A 16,222-nucleotide genomic window follows, 5' to 3' on the forward strand; every position below is an offset into this window, starting at 1 on the left:
CACAGTATATGTACACTGGGTAAACACAGTATGTGTACACTGGATAAACACAATATGTGTGGGATATAAAGTTTGTGTCATCACAATATTTATATGGCTGCTCCAGTCTCTTTCTGGTCAATGGTAACCCCAGCATGTTGATAGTGGGGGATTCAGTGATGATAATGCCAATAAATGCCAAAATTCAAGGCTGAGGTGGATTTTTAAACTATAGGGGAGCCTAGGGTTATGGAGAACAGGCAGGAAAATAGAGTTGATTTCAAGATCAGAGCAGCTATGAGATTATTGAATGGCAGAGCAGACACAAGGGGAAAATGGATTGGTTCTGTTTCTATTTCTTATATTCTTGTTAGGCCAAATCAACATGATTTCATGAAAGGGAAATCAAACTTGACAATTTATTGGAGTTTCTTGAAGCTGTAATGAATAGGGCAGATAAAGAGGAACCAGTGGATATAACATACTCAGATTTTCAAAAAACATTCAGTAAGGTGCCACATAAAAGATTTTGAAGAAAGGCTCATGAATTGGGATTATACATTTAAGCACAGACACAGTGAATTGGGATGAAATTGTCATTTTAAAATTGGCAAATTGTTACTAAGGCACAAAGATCAGCACCAGAGCTGCAGGTGAAAAAGTAAGAAGAACATACAAAATCTGCTGTGTGATATACTGAAGATAGATTAAGTGAGTAAGCAAGAGGTGGCAGATGGAAAATTATATAACTGAATAGTAAATGGTAAGAAAACTATTAAATGTTGATGTTTAGAGGTATTTGGGTGTCCTTGTACGAGAAACATAAAAAGTACAAGGAAGGTTAACAAGAAATTAGGAAGTTGAATGATGCACTGGGGTAATGAGAGGACTGGAGTACAAAAGCAAGGAAGTCTTGCTGCAATTGTGCATCACTTGGCTGAGTCTACGCTTGGAATACAGCGTACAGTTTGGTTTCTGCAGTAAGTCATTTCACAACACCAGGTTAAAGTCCAAAAGGTTCTTTTGGTAGCACAAGCTTTCAGAGTGCTACCAAATAAACCTGTTGGACTTTAACTTGGTGTTGTGAAATTATTTACTTTGCCAATGCTAGCAACTCCACATCATTGTTTGTTTCTGCCTTAAGAGGAGATGCAAAGAAAGTTCACTAGATTTGATTCCTGGGATGAGATCTTTGTGCTACTGAAAAACTGAATCAGAATGGGACTATACTCTGTAGAGTTTAGAAGAATGAGAAGTGACCTCAATGAAACATATCATTCTGAGAAGGCAGACTAGGAAATTCTGTAAGTTTTGATCTTAAGGAGATAGTCTCAGGATAAGGGGTCAGTCATTTTAGATTGAGATGGTGAAAAGTTTCTTCATTCAGAGGATCTTGAACTTTCAAATTCTCTTTTCTAGAAAGCTCAATTGTTGATTATATTCAAGGTCTGAAGGAATCTAGAGTCACTGGGTGGATAATGAAGTTAAACTCAAGGTTCTTATAGAATGGAGCCTGAGGCTCGACGTATAGTTTGATCTAATTCTGCTCCTATTTATTATGTTCTGACGATCTTATTCCCCACTCCTGCTTGTGTTTCTTATGATGACATCTTTCTGATAACATCACAAGTAGTCTGTGTCTGATTCCTTGCAGCAATTATGATCTATTCATCCCATAACATGCCAGTCCTCCACATCACCTTTATTCCAGCCTGCTTACTTGCTGCTTATTATAAGAACTATAGGAATCCATACTCTGGGAGTGGGCTCATGACTCCAGTTATGGCATTGGGTTACAGCCTGGGTACAGCTGCAGAGCATGCCTTAAAAAACACAATTGAACAAATAATTTATGTCCTAATGCAACCCTAAATCTTTCCAAAAGAATTTACTAGTCGCCCCTGAATGGGTTTCCAAATTTATCATCATCTGTAACAGATGACAGTAATCACCACAGCAAAGCACAATGGCAAAGATTTTCCAGCCATGCTTGTCACTAGGATCTTCCAGTCCTGCCAAAAGTCATTGAACTTTTGCTTGGACCCCCACACCCCCCTCAGCAGGTCCTGCCACAGCAAGGCCAGAAAATCCTGGCCAATGTACATTTATGTACCTCCTTTCAGGTTAAAAAAGCAAAATGTGGCACCAAAGCACCTCAGCGATCTTCCAGAGATTAACTAAAGCTTAGTTGAAGGTGTTGGCTTAGGGAGAGAATTCCAGAATTTAGGAATTCAGATACTGAAGGCACAGATACCAATGATGGAATCATTCAAGTTGGAGATGTTCAAAAGGCCAAAGTTGGATGAAAAGAGATTCCTGAGATAAAAACAGAAAACTCTGGAAAAATCTCAGCAGGGTTGGTAATTTTGTTAATGTTTTCAGTCTATAAGACTCTTCTTCAGAGTTAAAGAGAGGGAGCAATTTGATAGATTTTATGTTGGTTAAGAGGAGGTGGAGCAAAATTGAAAGTCAGGGATAAATGAGAACTAGAAGAGATTTGACAAAGATGCCATGGGAACAGGACAGAGGGAGTGTTAATGGCAGAGTTAAAGACTATTAAAGGACTCATAGTGGCATTAATGAAAGATGCTGGAATATGTTAATAGCAGAGAAACTGAAATTAAGTTGCAGATAAAGGGGGACAAAGCCTTAGAGGGATTTGAAAACAAGGATGAGGTTTTACAATTGAAGTATTGCTCATTGAGACGTATAAGATGATGAATGGGATGGATAGGATAGAGGTGGAAAGACTCTTCCCGCTCAAAAAAGACAGTAGGACTAGGGGGCACAGCCTCAAGATAAAAGGGGGGCGGTATAGAACGGAGTTGAGGAGGAACTTCTTCACTCAAAGGGTGGTGAATCTCTGGAATTCTCTGCCCGTTGAAGTGGTGGAGGCTGCCTCGCTAAATATATTTAAGATGCGGGTTGATGGGTTTTTGATAAGAGAGGGGATTAAGGGTTATGGGGAGAGGGCGGGAAAGTGGAACTAAGCAGCGACAGATCAGCCATGATCTTATTGAATGGCGGGGCAGGCTCGAAGGGCTAGATGGCCTACTCCTGCTCCTATTTCTTATGTTCTTATGTTCTTATGTTCTTAACTGGGAGCCAATGGGCGTCCATTGACAAATTGGTGACTGGGACTTGTTGTGAGGTAGGTTTCAGGGATGACCTCAAGTTCTCAGAGATAAGAAGATGTGAGGCCAGCCAGGAAAGTACTGAAATACTCAAGTCAAGAAGTAACAAAGGTATGAAAGAGACTTTCAGCAACAAATAAGCTAAAGCAGCATTGGAGTCTTAGTAATGGCTCAAGATATATGATCAAAAGCCCACTTGAGGATAAACTACGACACCAAGTTTAGGGATAGTCTAGTTCAGTCTCAGACACTTGCCAGAAAGAGGGGTGGAGTCAGAGACTGGGGAGCAGAGTGTGTCATGAAATATTGCTCAATTAGAGAAAAATTCTGCTCATCCAATACTCACTGATGGACAAACTGTCCAACAAGAATAGAGAGGGATAGTGCAGAAATAGAGCTGCGTATCATTACCATACATATAGAAACTGATGCTTTATATACCAGGCAAACACACTTCACAAAGGGTAAACACATCGTGTAAAAAATAAATCCAGCCCCTAAAAGTAAATCCAATATTTTCTGTATGCAAAATATGTAAATATCAAATAAGTATTTGTAAATACTGTGTAATTACTTCAGGCATGTTAACCACTTGTTCAGCATATTCAGGATATATTAATTGACAAAATATGCTTGTCATATACAAAGTCAGTACATTATATACAGGTTTGATAGTTTGTATATGGGTTAATATGACATATACAGGGTTAATATTTTATAAATAGGGTTAATCATAGAATCCAAACAATGCAGAAGGAGGCCATTCGGCCCATCAAGTCTCCACCGACCACAATCCCACCCAGGCCCTATTCCTGTAACCCCACATATTTACCCTGTTAATCCCCGGACACTAGAGTCAATTTAGCATGGCCAATCAACCTAACCCGCACATCTTTGGACTGTGGGAGGAACCTCACAGATACCCACAGTGTAGGCAGGGTTAATACAGTATAATTATACAGCATGATACAATATAATTATCATCAGTTTAAATATGCGCGGGGAAATACATGTAAATTCTAAAAAATCTTAAAGAAAACCTGTACCAGAGAGAAATGTCTGCGTGTGAAATATATCAAGCACATGGTAGGTGCGTCCTATCAATGTAAAATTTACAGATAAATGCGGTAGATACAGTGTGTGTTCAGGATAATGCTAAAAACGCAGCTTGTGAGAGGGAAATGCGGCTTTTACAGGTTACAGGTTTTGTGAAGAATTTTACCGAGAATGTCGCGTGTCCAACACTAATAAAACTTTAGAAAGGAATTCAGTTTGTAGGCGGCCAGTACAGAAATCTGGGATTAAATCTGTATCTGAGGATAATCCGGGAAATAACGGGTAAAAAGATCAGGTATAAGACAAAAATAAACAGGAAGGTACGATTATCACGTTCAGAGGTACGGCAGAATAAACGGGCTCAGTATAATATGAACAGGATAAATCTAACATAGTTTGTAAGATAGAAGCAAATTGTGTCAAGTACAATAAGCAAATAGGAATGAGAGTTTATTCCGGGTATAGAATGTAGACCGTGTTCGAGATAAATATATAATCCAATGGATACATTGAATGTACCAACATCCAGAGAATGGAGGAAATGTTGAATATCTCAACACAAGAGAGTAAATACAGTCAGTGCGTGGACAGCGAATTCAAAGATAAATGCCCAATCTACACTGTAAATCCGGGGTAAATACATTATCGGTAGGGTAAATACCAGGGCATTGAGCCATTGCAAAGGAAGAGGCCCTTCAGCCCATCATGTCGCTACCTATTCTTATCCCATTTTCCAGCACTTGGTCCGTAACCTTGTGTGCTGTGACGCTTCAAATGTTGATCTAAATGCTTCTTAAATGTTGTGAGGGTTTCTGCCTCTCAGACAGAGTTCCAGATTCCCACCAAAAGGGTTTCCTCAAAGCCCCTCTAAATCTCCTGTTCCTTACTTTAAATCTATGTCCCCTGGTTATTGACCTCTCTGCTAAGTGGAAAGATTTATTCTTATCTACCCTATCTATGTCCCTCATAATTTTGTACGCCTCAATCAAGACTCCCTTCAGCCTTCTCTGCTCTAAGGAAAACAACCCAGCCTAACCTGCCTCTCGTCATAGCTGAAATGCTCCAGGCAGCATTCTGATGAATCTCCTCTGCACCCTCTCTAGTGCAATCACATCCTTCCTCAGTGTGATGACCAGAACTGCACACAGTGCTCTAGCTGTGGCTTACTGATCATTTTATACAGTTCCATCGTAACCTTCCTGCTCTTATATCTATGTTTCGGCTAATAAAGGCAAGTATCCATGTGCCTTCTTAACCACTTTATGAGCCTATCCTGCTGCCTTCAGGGATCTTTGTACGTGCACCCGAGGTCCATCTGATCCTCTTAATTCCTTGTGTGCTACCTCACACTTTTCAGGGTTAAATTCCATTTGCCACTGTTCTGTCTATCCTGCCAGCCCGTCTATATTATCCTGTAATCTAAGGCTTTGCTCCTCGCGATTTACACCACCAATTTTCGTATCATTAGCGAATTTACTGATCATATCCTCCACACTCGCAATTAGATCATTAATATACACTACAAATAATTGGTGACCCAGCACCAATCCTGCAGAACACCACGGGACACTGGCTTTCAGTCACAAAAACAACCTTCGACCATCACCCTCTACCTCCTGCCACTGAACCAATTTTGTATCCAATTTGTCAAATTGCCCTGGATCTCTCGGGCTTTGAATTTCTTGATCAGCATTCCATGTCAAAAATTCTCAAAAGCCTCACTGAAGTCCACATAGTCTACATCAACTGCCCTCGTCTACACACCTAATCTGCCTCAAAAATTCAATCAAATTTGGTCGACTGGTCTCCCCCCGTCAAAGCCATGCTGACTATCCTTAATTAATCCATGCTTCTCTAAGTGGAGATTCATTCTGTCCATCAGAATTATTTCCAATATTTTCCCTGCCACTGATGCTAGACTCACTGGCCTGTAATTGTCTGGTTTGTCCATACTTTGATTCTTGAATAAAGGCCCCACATTAGCTGTCCTCCAGTCCTCTGGCACTTCTTCTGTGGCTAGAGAGTATTTGAATGTTAGCATCAGAGCAGCTGCAATCTCCTCCTTTGCCCCACACAGCCACCTAGGGTCCATCTCATCTCGGCTTGGGGATTTATCCATGTTTAAGCCTGCTAAAACTGCTGTCTTTTCCCTCCCAATGCTAATGTGTTGGATAATATCACAAAGCCCTCTTTATTTTCTGTACCTACATTGACCATAGTGAACAAGGATGTAAAATATTCATTTAAAATCTCACACGTTCCTTCCAGTTCCACACACAGAGATTGCTACCTTGGTCCCTAATGGGCCCTTCTCTTTCCCTGATTACCTTCTTGTCCTTACAATATTTATAATGCACTTTAGGATTTTCCTTTATTTTGCCAGCCAGTGTTTTTTCATGCCCCCTCTTTTCTCCCCTTACTTGTTTTTAAGACCACCCCCCGCACTTTCTAAATTCCTCCAGGGCATAGACTGCTCTCAGCCCTTTAAATCTCCCATAGGCCTCCCTTTCTTCCTTATCCAATGCTATGTAACTGTTGACATCCAGGCTTCTCTGGGCTTGTTGGTCCCATTTTTTATCTTTTCAGGGATGTGCTATCCTTGTACTTTCTCGATTTCCTTTTTGAATGAGTCCCGTTGCTTTGATGTGGATTTCCCTACAAGTAACTGCTCCCTGCCTGCTTTGGCCAGACCCTGTTTTATCCTATTAAAATCAACTTTCACCCAATTCAGAAACCTTATTTTTAGTTCATTCTTATCCTTTTCCATATCCATCTTAAATCTTACCGAGTTATGGTCACTGTCACCAAAATGTTCCCCACTGACACCTCTACAACCTGCCCTGCTTCATTCCCTAAAATTAGGTCAATTACCTCCTGCTGTCCTGTAGGTATTCTGCCATTGTTTTTATTTTGATTGTAAGATGTTCTGGGTAAATATAATTTATGGGGGATGAACATAGAAATGAGAATTTCTTATGTAAAGGTTGGTATTACAGGAAATCGAATTTATTTAGGGGGAAATTGTGCTAGGTACAACCTGTTTGTGTAAGCTGGGTACTGTTAGTGCACTGTGTACTATGTAAATGTGAAATAGTTCATATCGGATTGGGCAGTATACAAATCTGAAGCTTTTTGTTATTCTACAGATATGAAATTCGCAGGAAATGTCCTTTGAAAGTAGGGGCGAAGCCGCCGGGAGCCGCTTGTGTTGTCAACATTTGCGTTGAAACCGAGGAGAAATAAATCAGAAACAAACACTTCAATTCTCAAAAACGTTTAAGATGAACTTTAAAAAAAGGCGAAGCGTTGAGAGTAATGTGGGTGAGAGCAGGGTCCTGGAAGGCAAGGGGAGAGGGGAACCCCGGCTCTGAGGTGCTCTCTGCCCCAGTTTCTGTGCTTGCAGGCGAGTTTGCGGCTGTGACAGATGGTCAGCCAGGGTCCCCGGGGAGACAGATCTCTCCGAATGCGGGCGCATGTCAATCAGTGCCTCTCATGTGATGCCTGCTGCCAATGACGTGTTACCATATGGCCTGGCATCGGGGCTGGTACCGCAGCTTGGTGAAGGTGCCACTGTCTTGTCGATAGATTGGCGATGAGCAAGACGAGCAGGACCTTCAGAAACCAGCTAATCCCAGAAGGTAGCACTGAACAATGAGATAAAACTGGGCTCGCTTCGGTGAATTACAGCAGGTAAGCTTCACTGACAAGGGCACATTTCCACAGTGACTTCATCGCTCTGTTCAGCGAAATGGTGTAAGGCTGAACCGTCACTAAACTTGTATCCTTTATCTTTAAAACCTGAACTAAAATACCATTATAAAGGTTGAATTTGGTGAGATGGGTTGGGAGCTGGCGGCGGCTGTAAATGTAAATTGTTTTAAACGAAGACAGTTCGGGATTGCGATTTTTCACAAGTAGCGACCCACATAAGCTGCCTCGGAGAAGCTGTTCCCCCGACACCCTCACTTCACCGTTTCTGCTCTAAAAAGAACAGATTCAATTTAAAAAATAACTTCCCAAGTTTCTCCCGAATGAACTTCAACAAATTTCATCAAATAAAATATTCGCCTATGGGCGGCTCATCCTCAGAATGAGCCGGAGCGGGAATGGGGGTGAACCGGAGCGGGGAGCCGGAGCGGGGAGGAGGGGGAGCCGGAGCGGGGAGGAGGGGGAGCCGGAGCGGGGAGGAAGCCACCCTGATCCCCTTATTGCTGGAAGCTTCTTTCATCTCAATTCTGTTTCTATATTTGACGAAAAATTATTAACGGTTATGTTTCAGAATGCAACAAAGAGATTAATATTTCCAAACTGTATAAAATACAGTCTCTCTATAGCAAATATTTAATTTCACTCTTGTTGTCAAATTAAATATTAAATTTTTCCAAAAACAGATTTTGAGAAAAGCTGAAAATATTGCGACAAAAACAGAAAATTGCAATATTTTGAAATGCGAATTTGTTAAGAATTTGACGGCAGGTTGAGTCTTATCGGGAGACTGGGGAAGTTCAATCCGTTTAGGCTGTGAGCTTAACGCAATCCTCACAATTTAAAATATATCTTTCCCCTTTCACCAGAAACACAGCAGCCGGGTAGATCCAGAATCCAGCCGGGTAGATCCAGAATCCAGCTGGGTAGATCCAGAATCCAGCTGGGTAGATCCAAAATCCAGTCAGTAGATCTATAATCCAGCTGGGTAGATTTAGAATCAAGCCAATGGATCTAGCATCCAATCAGTGGATCTGGAATCCAGCCGGGAGATCTGGAATCCAGCCGGGAGATCTGGAATCCAGCCGGGAAATCTGGCAGGCACGGTTTTGTTATTCGCGGTGAGCAGTCAGTATTTTCTGGAAAGATCTCTGACGGAACCGGTTGGGTTTTTCCACATTAACAATTCGCTGTTGTGGGAATGGCGGCTGGAAAATGAGATTTGGATTCTTGTTGGGTTTTATCTGCTGAATGGGGCGGGGGGGGGAGCTGGGGATGAGATGGGGGTCTGAGGGGAATGGGAGAGCGGGGAGAAGGGGGTGCCGGTGTAAAGATGATGCTAAAACTCTCTTTCATTCCCAATTGAACAGGGAATATGTTGACTCGACTTTTCAGTGACTCCAGTCTCATCCCCGAAGTCCAGAAATACGCCAGTTGGGCGGATGACAGCGAGAGCGACGAAGACAAGATCCGGGAAGAGAGAAATAGCGACCCTCAGGACAGCCAGGCTGAGGACTCGCTGAGCTTGGCCCAGGATAATGAGGAGGTAGAGACAGGGATGGAGGAGGAAGAGGAGGAGGAGGAGGAGGATGAGGAAAACGGCGCCAGACCCCGGAAACGCGGCCCCAAGCGGAGGAAGATGACAAAGGCGAGGCTGGAGAGGTTCAAACTGCGGAGACAGAAAGCTAATACCCGGGAGAGGAACCGAATGCACGACCTGAACTCTGCCCTGGACAATCTGCGCAAAGTTGTCCCGTGTTACTCAAAAACACAGAAACTTTCTAAAATAGAGACGCTGCGACTGGCCAAAAACTATATCTGGGCTTTATCTGAGATCCTGCGCTCGGGGAAGAGGCCGGACCTGGTTTCCTATGTTCAGACTCTGTGTAAGGGGCTCTCCCAACCCACCACCAACCTGGTCGCCGGCTGCCTGCAGCTCAACTCCCGGAACTTCTTAACGGAGCAGAGCCAAGACACGGGGCGCCTGCACCCCCCCAACTCCTCCTTCGCCATGCACCCTTACTCATACCAGTGTGCCAGGCTGCCAAGCCCACAGTGCCAGCCTGGGACAGTCAGCAGCGGCCACTCGCTCCGTTCACACCCCTACTGTACCACCTATGAGCACCTTTACGGAAACACCTCCCCAGATTACACCAGTTCGGAGCTGGAAGGCGCTGTGAGCCCCACGCTCTGTAATAACGGCACTTACCCCATGAAGGCGGAATCTTCCCCTGACCAGGAGAAAAACTATCATTATACCATGCATTACTCAGCATTGCCCGGCTCCCGCGGCTCGGGACACGGCCTCCTCTTCAGCTCCCCCGCTCTGCGCTCCGGATTTCATTCAGAAAATCTCATATCGTATGAGACACACGTACATCACGACAGGACTCCCGTTTATGAAGAACTGAACGCCTTTTTTCACAATTAAATCACCGGAACCAGCTGCGACTCGGCAGAGGAGCGGAGGATGTGAGTGAGATGAGTGGCTTCCTCAGCGAAAACCTCCAAACTCTCCCTCAAACTGAGCTGGAGGCTGCCTGAAACTGTGGACACATTTCCCATCTCCTCACCCCCCCCCCCGGGACTCTGTGTGTGTGTGTGTGTGTGTGTGTGTGTGTGTGTGTGCCGGGTACTCGCTGTCCCAGGGCTGGATTCTCTCTCCAATCCAACACTTTGTCCAGTTGCAGCGGGATTTCCCACCTTCTCCCCCTGGACACACTGAGGAGAGGCTATCCCGGTGTCCAGATGATGTGGTTACCGACACCCCCCCCCCCCCCCCGGTGTAAAGCAATAACGGAAATCTATGCAAGCAGAACTTCAGGCCGTTGTGTCTGATGGACCCGAACTCGGGACAGTCTCGGTGGGGCTGAATGGCCTCTTCCTGTTCCTGTGTAACTTTGACCGATCCGCATGTCGCCCTGGTTTCTGAAGCGAGTTCTCTTTCATCAGGAAACTGGTTCTCTCGGTAACTCGATTTTCAAAGTTAATTTCTTCCAATACTTAAAAAAAACAAATTCTATTTATTTTCCAGAAGGTGCAACCACAAGATTTTCTAATTGTGAAAAGACTTTTGTTACAAATCCTTTCGTTTTGTAAAACATTTGAAGCGGAATGTCTCGTTAAAGCAAAAGGGAATATTTCAAAAGCGGAAATATTGATTGCAATTCATTCTGTTTTGTCAACTTAGAAAGGAAATGAGCTGCTTTCCATCAAAAACAGACTGCTGACATTATCCGTGGGATTGTCCCTGAAATTATAAACCTCCCTTTCGATAATCTTTAGCCATATTCCAGGAGGGAAATCTCTCAGTGTCAGAGAGACAAGTGGTTCGATAACTTGTGGAGGCCGTTTCCACATCAGCCAGGGAGTGAGGGGCAGTTGTACATTAACAACCTCCCCCCTCCCGTTCAACCTTTTATTCATTTCCGCATTTCACTTAGAAAGCCCCATTTCAATTCCGCCACATCCCACTGGTGTAACCGGGGCGCAACATGGTCGCTGCTGAGATTCCAACTTCCAGTTCCCGTTCAAATCTCAGTCTCACCTTCACCAATCCAACAGGCCAGAGTATCAGAGGCTGCAAACTGGCTGCAAATACTGAATGCTGAAGGTTCATCAGAGCTGCTGGGATAGTGTGAGCTGCTGGGAGAGTGTGAGCTGCTGCTGGGAGAGTGTGAGCTGCTGCTGGGATAGTGTGAGCTGCTGGGATAGTGTGAGCTGCTGCTGGGATAGTGTGAGCTGCTGCTGGGATAGTGTGAGCTGCTGGGAGAGTGTGAGCTGCTGGGATAGTGTGAGCTGCTGCTGGGAGAGTGTGAGCTGCTGCTGGGATAGTGTGAGCTGCTGCTGGGATAGTGTGAGCTGCTGCTGGGATAGTTGAGCTGCTGGGATAGTGTGAGCTGCTGCTGGGATAGTGTGAGCTGGTGCTGGGATAGTTGAGCTGCTGGGAGAGTGTGAGCTGCTGCTGGGATAGTGTGAGCTGCTGCTGGGATAGTGTGAGCTGCTGCTGGGATAGTGTGAGCTGCTGCTGGGAGAGTGTGAGCTGCTGCTGGGATAGTGTGAGCTGCTGAGATAGTGTGAGCTACTGCTGGGATAGTGTGAGCTGCTGGGAGAGTGTGAGCTGCTGCTGAGAGAGTGTGAGCTGCTGGGAGAGTGTGAGCTGCTGCTGGGATAGTGTGAGCAGCTGCTGGGATAGTGTGAGCTGCTGCTGGGATAGTGTGAGCTGCTGCTGGAATAGTGTGAGCTGCTGGGAGAGTGTGAGCTGCTGCTGGGATAGTGTGAGCTGCTGGGAGAGTGTGAGCTGCTGCTGAGAGAGTGTGAGCTGCTGGGAGAGTGTGAGCTGCTGCTGGGAGAGTGTGAGCTGCTGCTGGGAGAGTGTGAGCTGCTGCTGGGAGAGTGTGAGCTGCTGCTGGGGTAGTGTGAGCTGCTGCTGGGATAGTATGAGCTGCTGCTGGGATAGTGTGAGCTGCTGCTGGGGTAGCTTTTAGTCTCCAACCTGACCTTATTTATGGTTTTTGAAATGTTTGGAAAGTTTCTTGAGTTGAGTGTTACAATGACCAGATTGTTATGTAATAATAATAATTAGATGCCGGGATGGAAAAGGGTTTAGTAGCATCCAATGGAATGAGAGAACAATGTGGAACTGGTCTGTGTGAGATATTCACAAAAACTCTGATCCAGTGTAAAGGTCAATCCCAGAATGACATTAATGGGACCTGGTAACATGTATGTAGGATAGAAAACAAAACCCGGCTTATAGCAACTGTGAAAAGGAAAGAAAGGCTTAATGTGTGCCTGTGTCAGAGGGGTCTGTGTGTGTGTGTGTGTGTGTGTGGGTGGGTGTGTGTCTGTGTGGGTGGGTGTGTGTGTGGGTGGGTGTGTGTGTGTGGGTGTGTGTGTGTGTGTCTGTGTGTGTGTCTGTGTGGGTGGGTGTGTGGGTGGGTGTGTGGGTGTGTGTGTATGTGTGTGTGTGTGTCTGTGTGGGTGTGTGTATGGATGTGTGTGGGTGTGTGTGTGGGTGTGTATATGTGTGAGAATGACAGGAGTCAATGTGTGAGAGATCCATGATGTGGAGATGCCGGTGTTGGACTGGGGTGGGCACAATAAGAAGTCTCACAACACCAGGTTAAAATCCAACAGGTTTATTTGGTATCACGAGCTTTCGGAGCACTGCCCCTTCATCAGATGCTCTTCATCTTTCACTCACTTGATAAAGGACCAGCGGTCCAAAAGTTCGTGATTCCAAGTAAACCTGTTGGACTTTAATCTGGTGTTGTGAGATTTCTTACTGTGAGCATGTGAGAGAGTGCGAGAGAGAGAGAGCTGTGGATGTTGTGAGAGACAGTGCAGTGTGTGTTGAAGAGGGCCCAGTGTTGTGTAAGAGATAGGAGGCTGTGCGTCTGTGTGTGTGTGTGAGAGAGAGAGAGAGATGGGATGATAGTGTGTGACAGTGAGGGTTAGTGAGTGAGAGGGTCAGCGTGCAGGGAGGAACCTATGTCAAGGAGGGGATGTTGGGAAGAGAGTGTGGAGGGGGTTTTGAGGAGGGGACTTCAGTGTGAGGGGGTCAAAGTCGGGGGGGGGGGTCAGTGTGTGGATGTCTGTGGGAGTACTTGTGTGGCGGTGTTTGTGTGGGAGTCTGTGTGGAGGTATTTGTGTGCGTAACTGTCTGAGGGTGTCTGTATGGGATGTATTTGGGGGGTATGGAAGGCTGTGTGTGTTTTTTTATTCATTAGAGGGCCACTGGCTGGTCAGCATTTATTGCCCATCCCTAATTGCCCCTTGAGCAGGTGATGGTGAGCTGACTTTGTGAATCGCTGCAGTCCATGTGCTGTAGGTACACCCACAGTGCTGTTAGGGAGGGAGTTCCAGGATTTTGACCCTTGTGCGTGTGGGGTATGTGTCGGAGGTGTGGGTGGGTGTTGGGGTGTATGTGCGGGATGTGTATGTGTGTGAGTGTGTGGGGATGTGTGTGTGGGTGGGGATGTATGTGGGCGTGTGTTAGGGTGTGTGGGGATGTGTGTGGATGTGTGTGGGTTTGTGTAGGTGTGTATGGGTGTGTGTGGGGGGGTGTATGTGGGTGTGGGGGAGTATTTGTGGGTGTGTGTGTGGGTGTGTGTGGGGGTGTGTGTGTGGGTGTGTGGGTTTGTCTGTGGGGGGGGTGTGAGTTTGTGTAGGTGTGTGTGGGGGGGTGTGGGTGTGTGTGTGGGTTTGTCTGTGGGGGTGTGTGTGAGTGTGTGTGGAGGGGTGTATGTGGGTGTGGGGGAGTGTTTGTGGGGATGTACATGGGCGTGTGTTACGGTGTGTGTGTGTGTGTGGATGTGTGCGTAGGGATGTGTGGGTTTGTGTGGGTGTGTGTGGGGGTGTGTGAGGGTATGTGTGTGGGTGTGTGGGTTAGTCTGTGGGGGTGTGTGTGGGTTTGTCTGTGGAGGTGTGTGTGGCTGTGTCTATTCTCCAATCTCTATGTCCTTCATAAAAACAAATTACTGCGGGTGCCGGAAGCTGAAACAAAAACAGAAAATGCAGGAAAATCTCAGCTCTGAAGAAGGGTTATCCAGACCCCAAACCTTGGAGCGATTCTCTCACCGCAGATGCTGTCAACCTGCTGAGATTTTCCAGCACTTTCTATCTATGTCCCTCATAATTTTGTACACCTCAATCAAGACTCCCTTCAGCCTTCTCTGCTCTAAGGAAAACAACCCAGCCTAACCTGCCTCTCGTCATAGCTAAAATGCTCCAGGCAGCATTCTGATGAATCTCCTCTGCACCCTCTCTAGTGCAATCACATCCTTCCTCAGAGTGACGGAGTGAGGGGGAGGGGGGTCGTTAGTTACTATCTAATAATACATTTAAAAATGTAAGAAATGAGATTAGTTATTCAAAACCATAAAGCACATTTTTTAGGAAATCATCTCTTTTCCAGCCTTTCACACGCTCTGTGCCTGACTCTCTTCTCCACCTTCCACCTGTCCCCCTCTCCACCTGTTCCTCTTTCCCAGTCCCCCTCTCTCCCAATCCCCCTCTCTCCCAATCCCCCTCTCTCCCAGTCCCCCACTCTCCCCCCGTCTCTCCCAATCCCCCTCTCTCCCAATCCCCCTCTCTCCCAATCCCCCTCTCTCCCAATCCCCCTCTCTCCCAGTCCCCCTCTCTCCCAGCCTCAGTTTAATTCCTGGTCTTTGTTGCTCTCTCCCAGAATTGGGTTTCCCTGGGGATTTTATTCTGGGATGAGCTGATGATCCTAGGTTGAGGATGTCAGCGTGTGGTTAACCTGCCTATTCGGGATCAGAGAGGGAAAGACAGAGATCGGGAGACGGTCAGAAAGAGAGTGGGGGGGGGGGGGGTGAAGGAGGAGAGGGGGGTCAGAGAAAGGCAGAAAGGGGGCTGAAGTGGAGGGGTTGTGGAGAGTGAAGGCAGCAGCTATTCTCTGAAACAACACCCGCTCCTGATCATTATTCTAACGTTAGCGCATTTCTAATCATTCCCGAGATTTGCTGTTTAATGTTAACAGGGTCAGTCACAGCTCTGGAATTTCAACTTTATTCCATTCAGTTCCTGTAGATTCTGTTATCACAGAGTTAATATTTTCAAAGTCCCGCAGAACGGGACAAACCCCGATCGAGTCCCGGTTCTGTGGTGCGGTTTGGAATCGGATCACTGAAGGCTGCGCGGACATTTACAGAATGTCCTTTTTTATTCAGTGTTGTTTGTAATTGAATTTGTGAAGCATCCCCATCCCTTCAGCTAAAGTCAGCTCAAGTTCACGGTCAGTAAATTTTACAAACAGCGGGGTTCAAATTCACATTTAACTTGGGACCGATTCAGAAACATCTCCAGAAAGCAGAAAGCTTTAACATTTCCCACCTGTTTACCCGCCCTGTTCACAAACTGAAATGGAAACGATTCGGTTTGTCGTCTTCGATTAAATTAAATTGTGTTGAGATTGTGAGAGTTTCCCAATCTCTGCGGTTGACCCTCCGGAGAAGGGTTTCTGTATCAAACTGAGTGGGAACTCGGACAAGGCGGTATTTGAAATAACAGATGTTAAAATGACTGTTCCATGTTCACCTTCAGCTAAAGGTAGAATAAATAGGAGGGGCATTCAGAACTGCAACAGGTTCCAGGCCAGATCTCTATGGAGAGTGAGAGGCGGGGAGTGAGATCGCTCCGAGATCAGTAGATGGCGGAGACTGAGGCCAAGGATTGGAACCTGGCCTGAGAGAGATCACAGTCGCTGCTATTTGCACAGGTCCGGAGCATCCCCCCACCCCCCCACCCCCCCGGCTATTGGCCTGGGAAAGGAAATGGAATCGATTCTCCGGATAGATGTTCAGTTACTGATGGCGCCATTCTGA

General features: G+C 45.8%; 2 protein-coding genes across 2 annotated transcripts in view; one reads left to right on the forward strand and one right to left on the reverse strand.

The window, feature by feature from the left end:
- Positions 1 to 7,774: 7,774 nt before the first annotated feature.
- On the forward strand, positions 7,775 to 10,484 carry neurod2 (neuronal differentiation 2). Its single transcript, XM_080213411.1, has 2 exons — positions 7,775 to 7,859; positions 9,245 to 10,484. Exon 2 carries the CDS (start codon positions 9,250 to 9,252, stop codon positions 10,303 to 10,305), a length of 1,056 nt encoding a protein of 351 aa, XP_080069537.1. The 5' UTR covers positions 7,775 to 7,859; positions 9,245 to 9,249; the 3' UTR covers positions 10,306 to 10,484.
- Positions 10,485 to 10,644: 160 nt separating this feature from the next.
- The window catches only part of LOC145359034 (uncharacterized), a 69,044-nt gene continuing 63,466 nt past the window's right edge, over positions 10,645 to 16,222 (reverse strand). Inside the window, exon 5 of the mRNA XM_080213387.1 lies at positions 10,645 to 12,437. Within this exon, the coding sequence (XP_080069513.1) occupies positions 11,493 to 12,437 (945 nt within the window). The 3' untranslated portion in view covers positions 10,645 to 11,492. The remainder of the gene's footprint in view (positions 12,438 to 16,222) is intronic.

Source organism: Carcharhinus amblyrhynchos, chromosome 27 (genome assembly GCF_965287045.1).
Source record: "Carcharhinus amblyrhynchos chromosome 27, sCarAmb.v2.hapA, whole genome shotgun sequence".
Taxonomy (NCBI): Eukaryota; Metazoa; Chordata; class Chondrichthyes; order Carcharhiniformes; family Carcharhinidae; genus Carcharhinus; species Carcharhinus amblyrhynchos.

Coding starts and splice junctions, on each gene's coding strand:
- neurod2 (XM_080213411.1), top strand. CDS start 9,250: ATGTTGACTCGACTTTTCAGTGACTCCAGTCTCATCCCCGAAGTCCAG.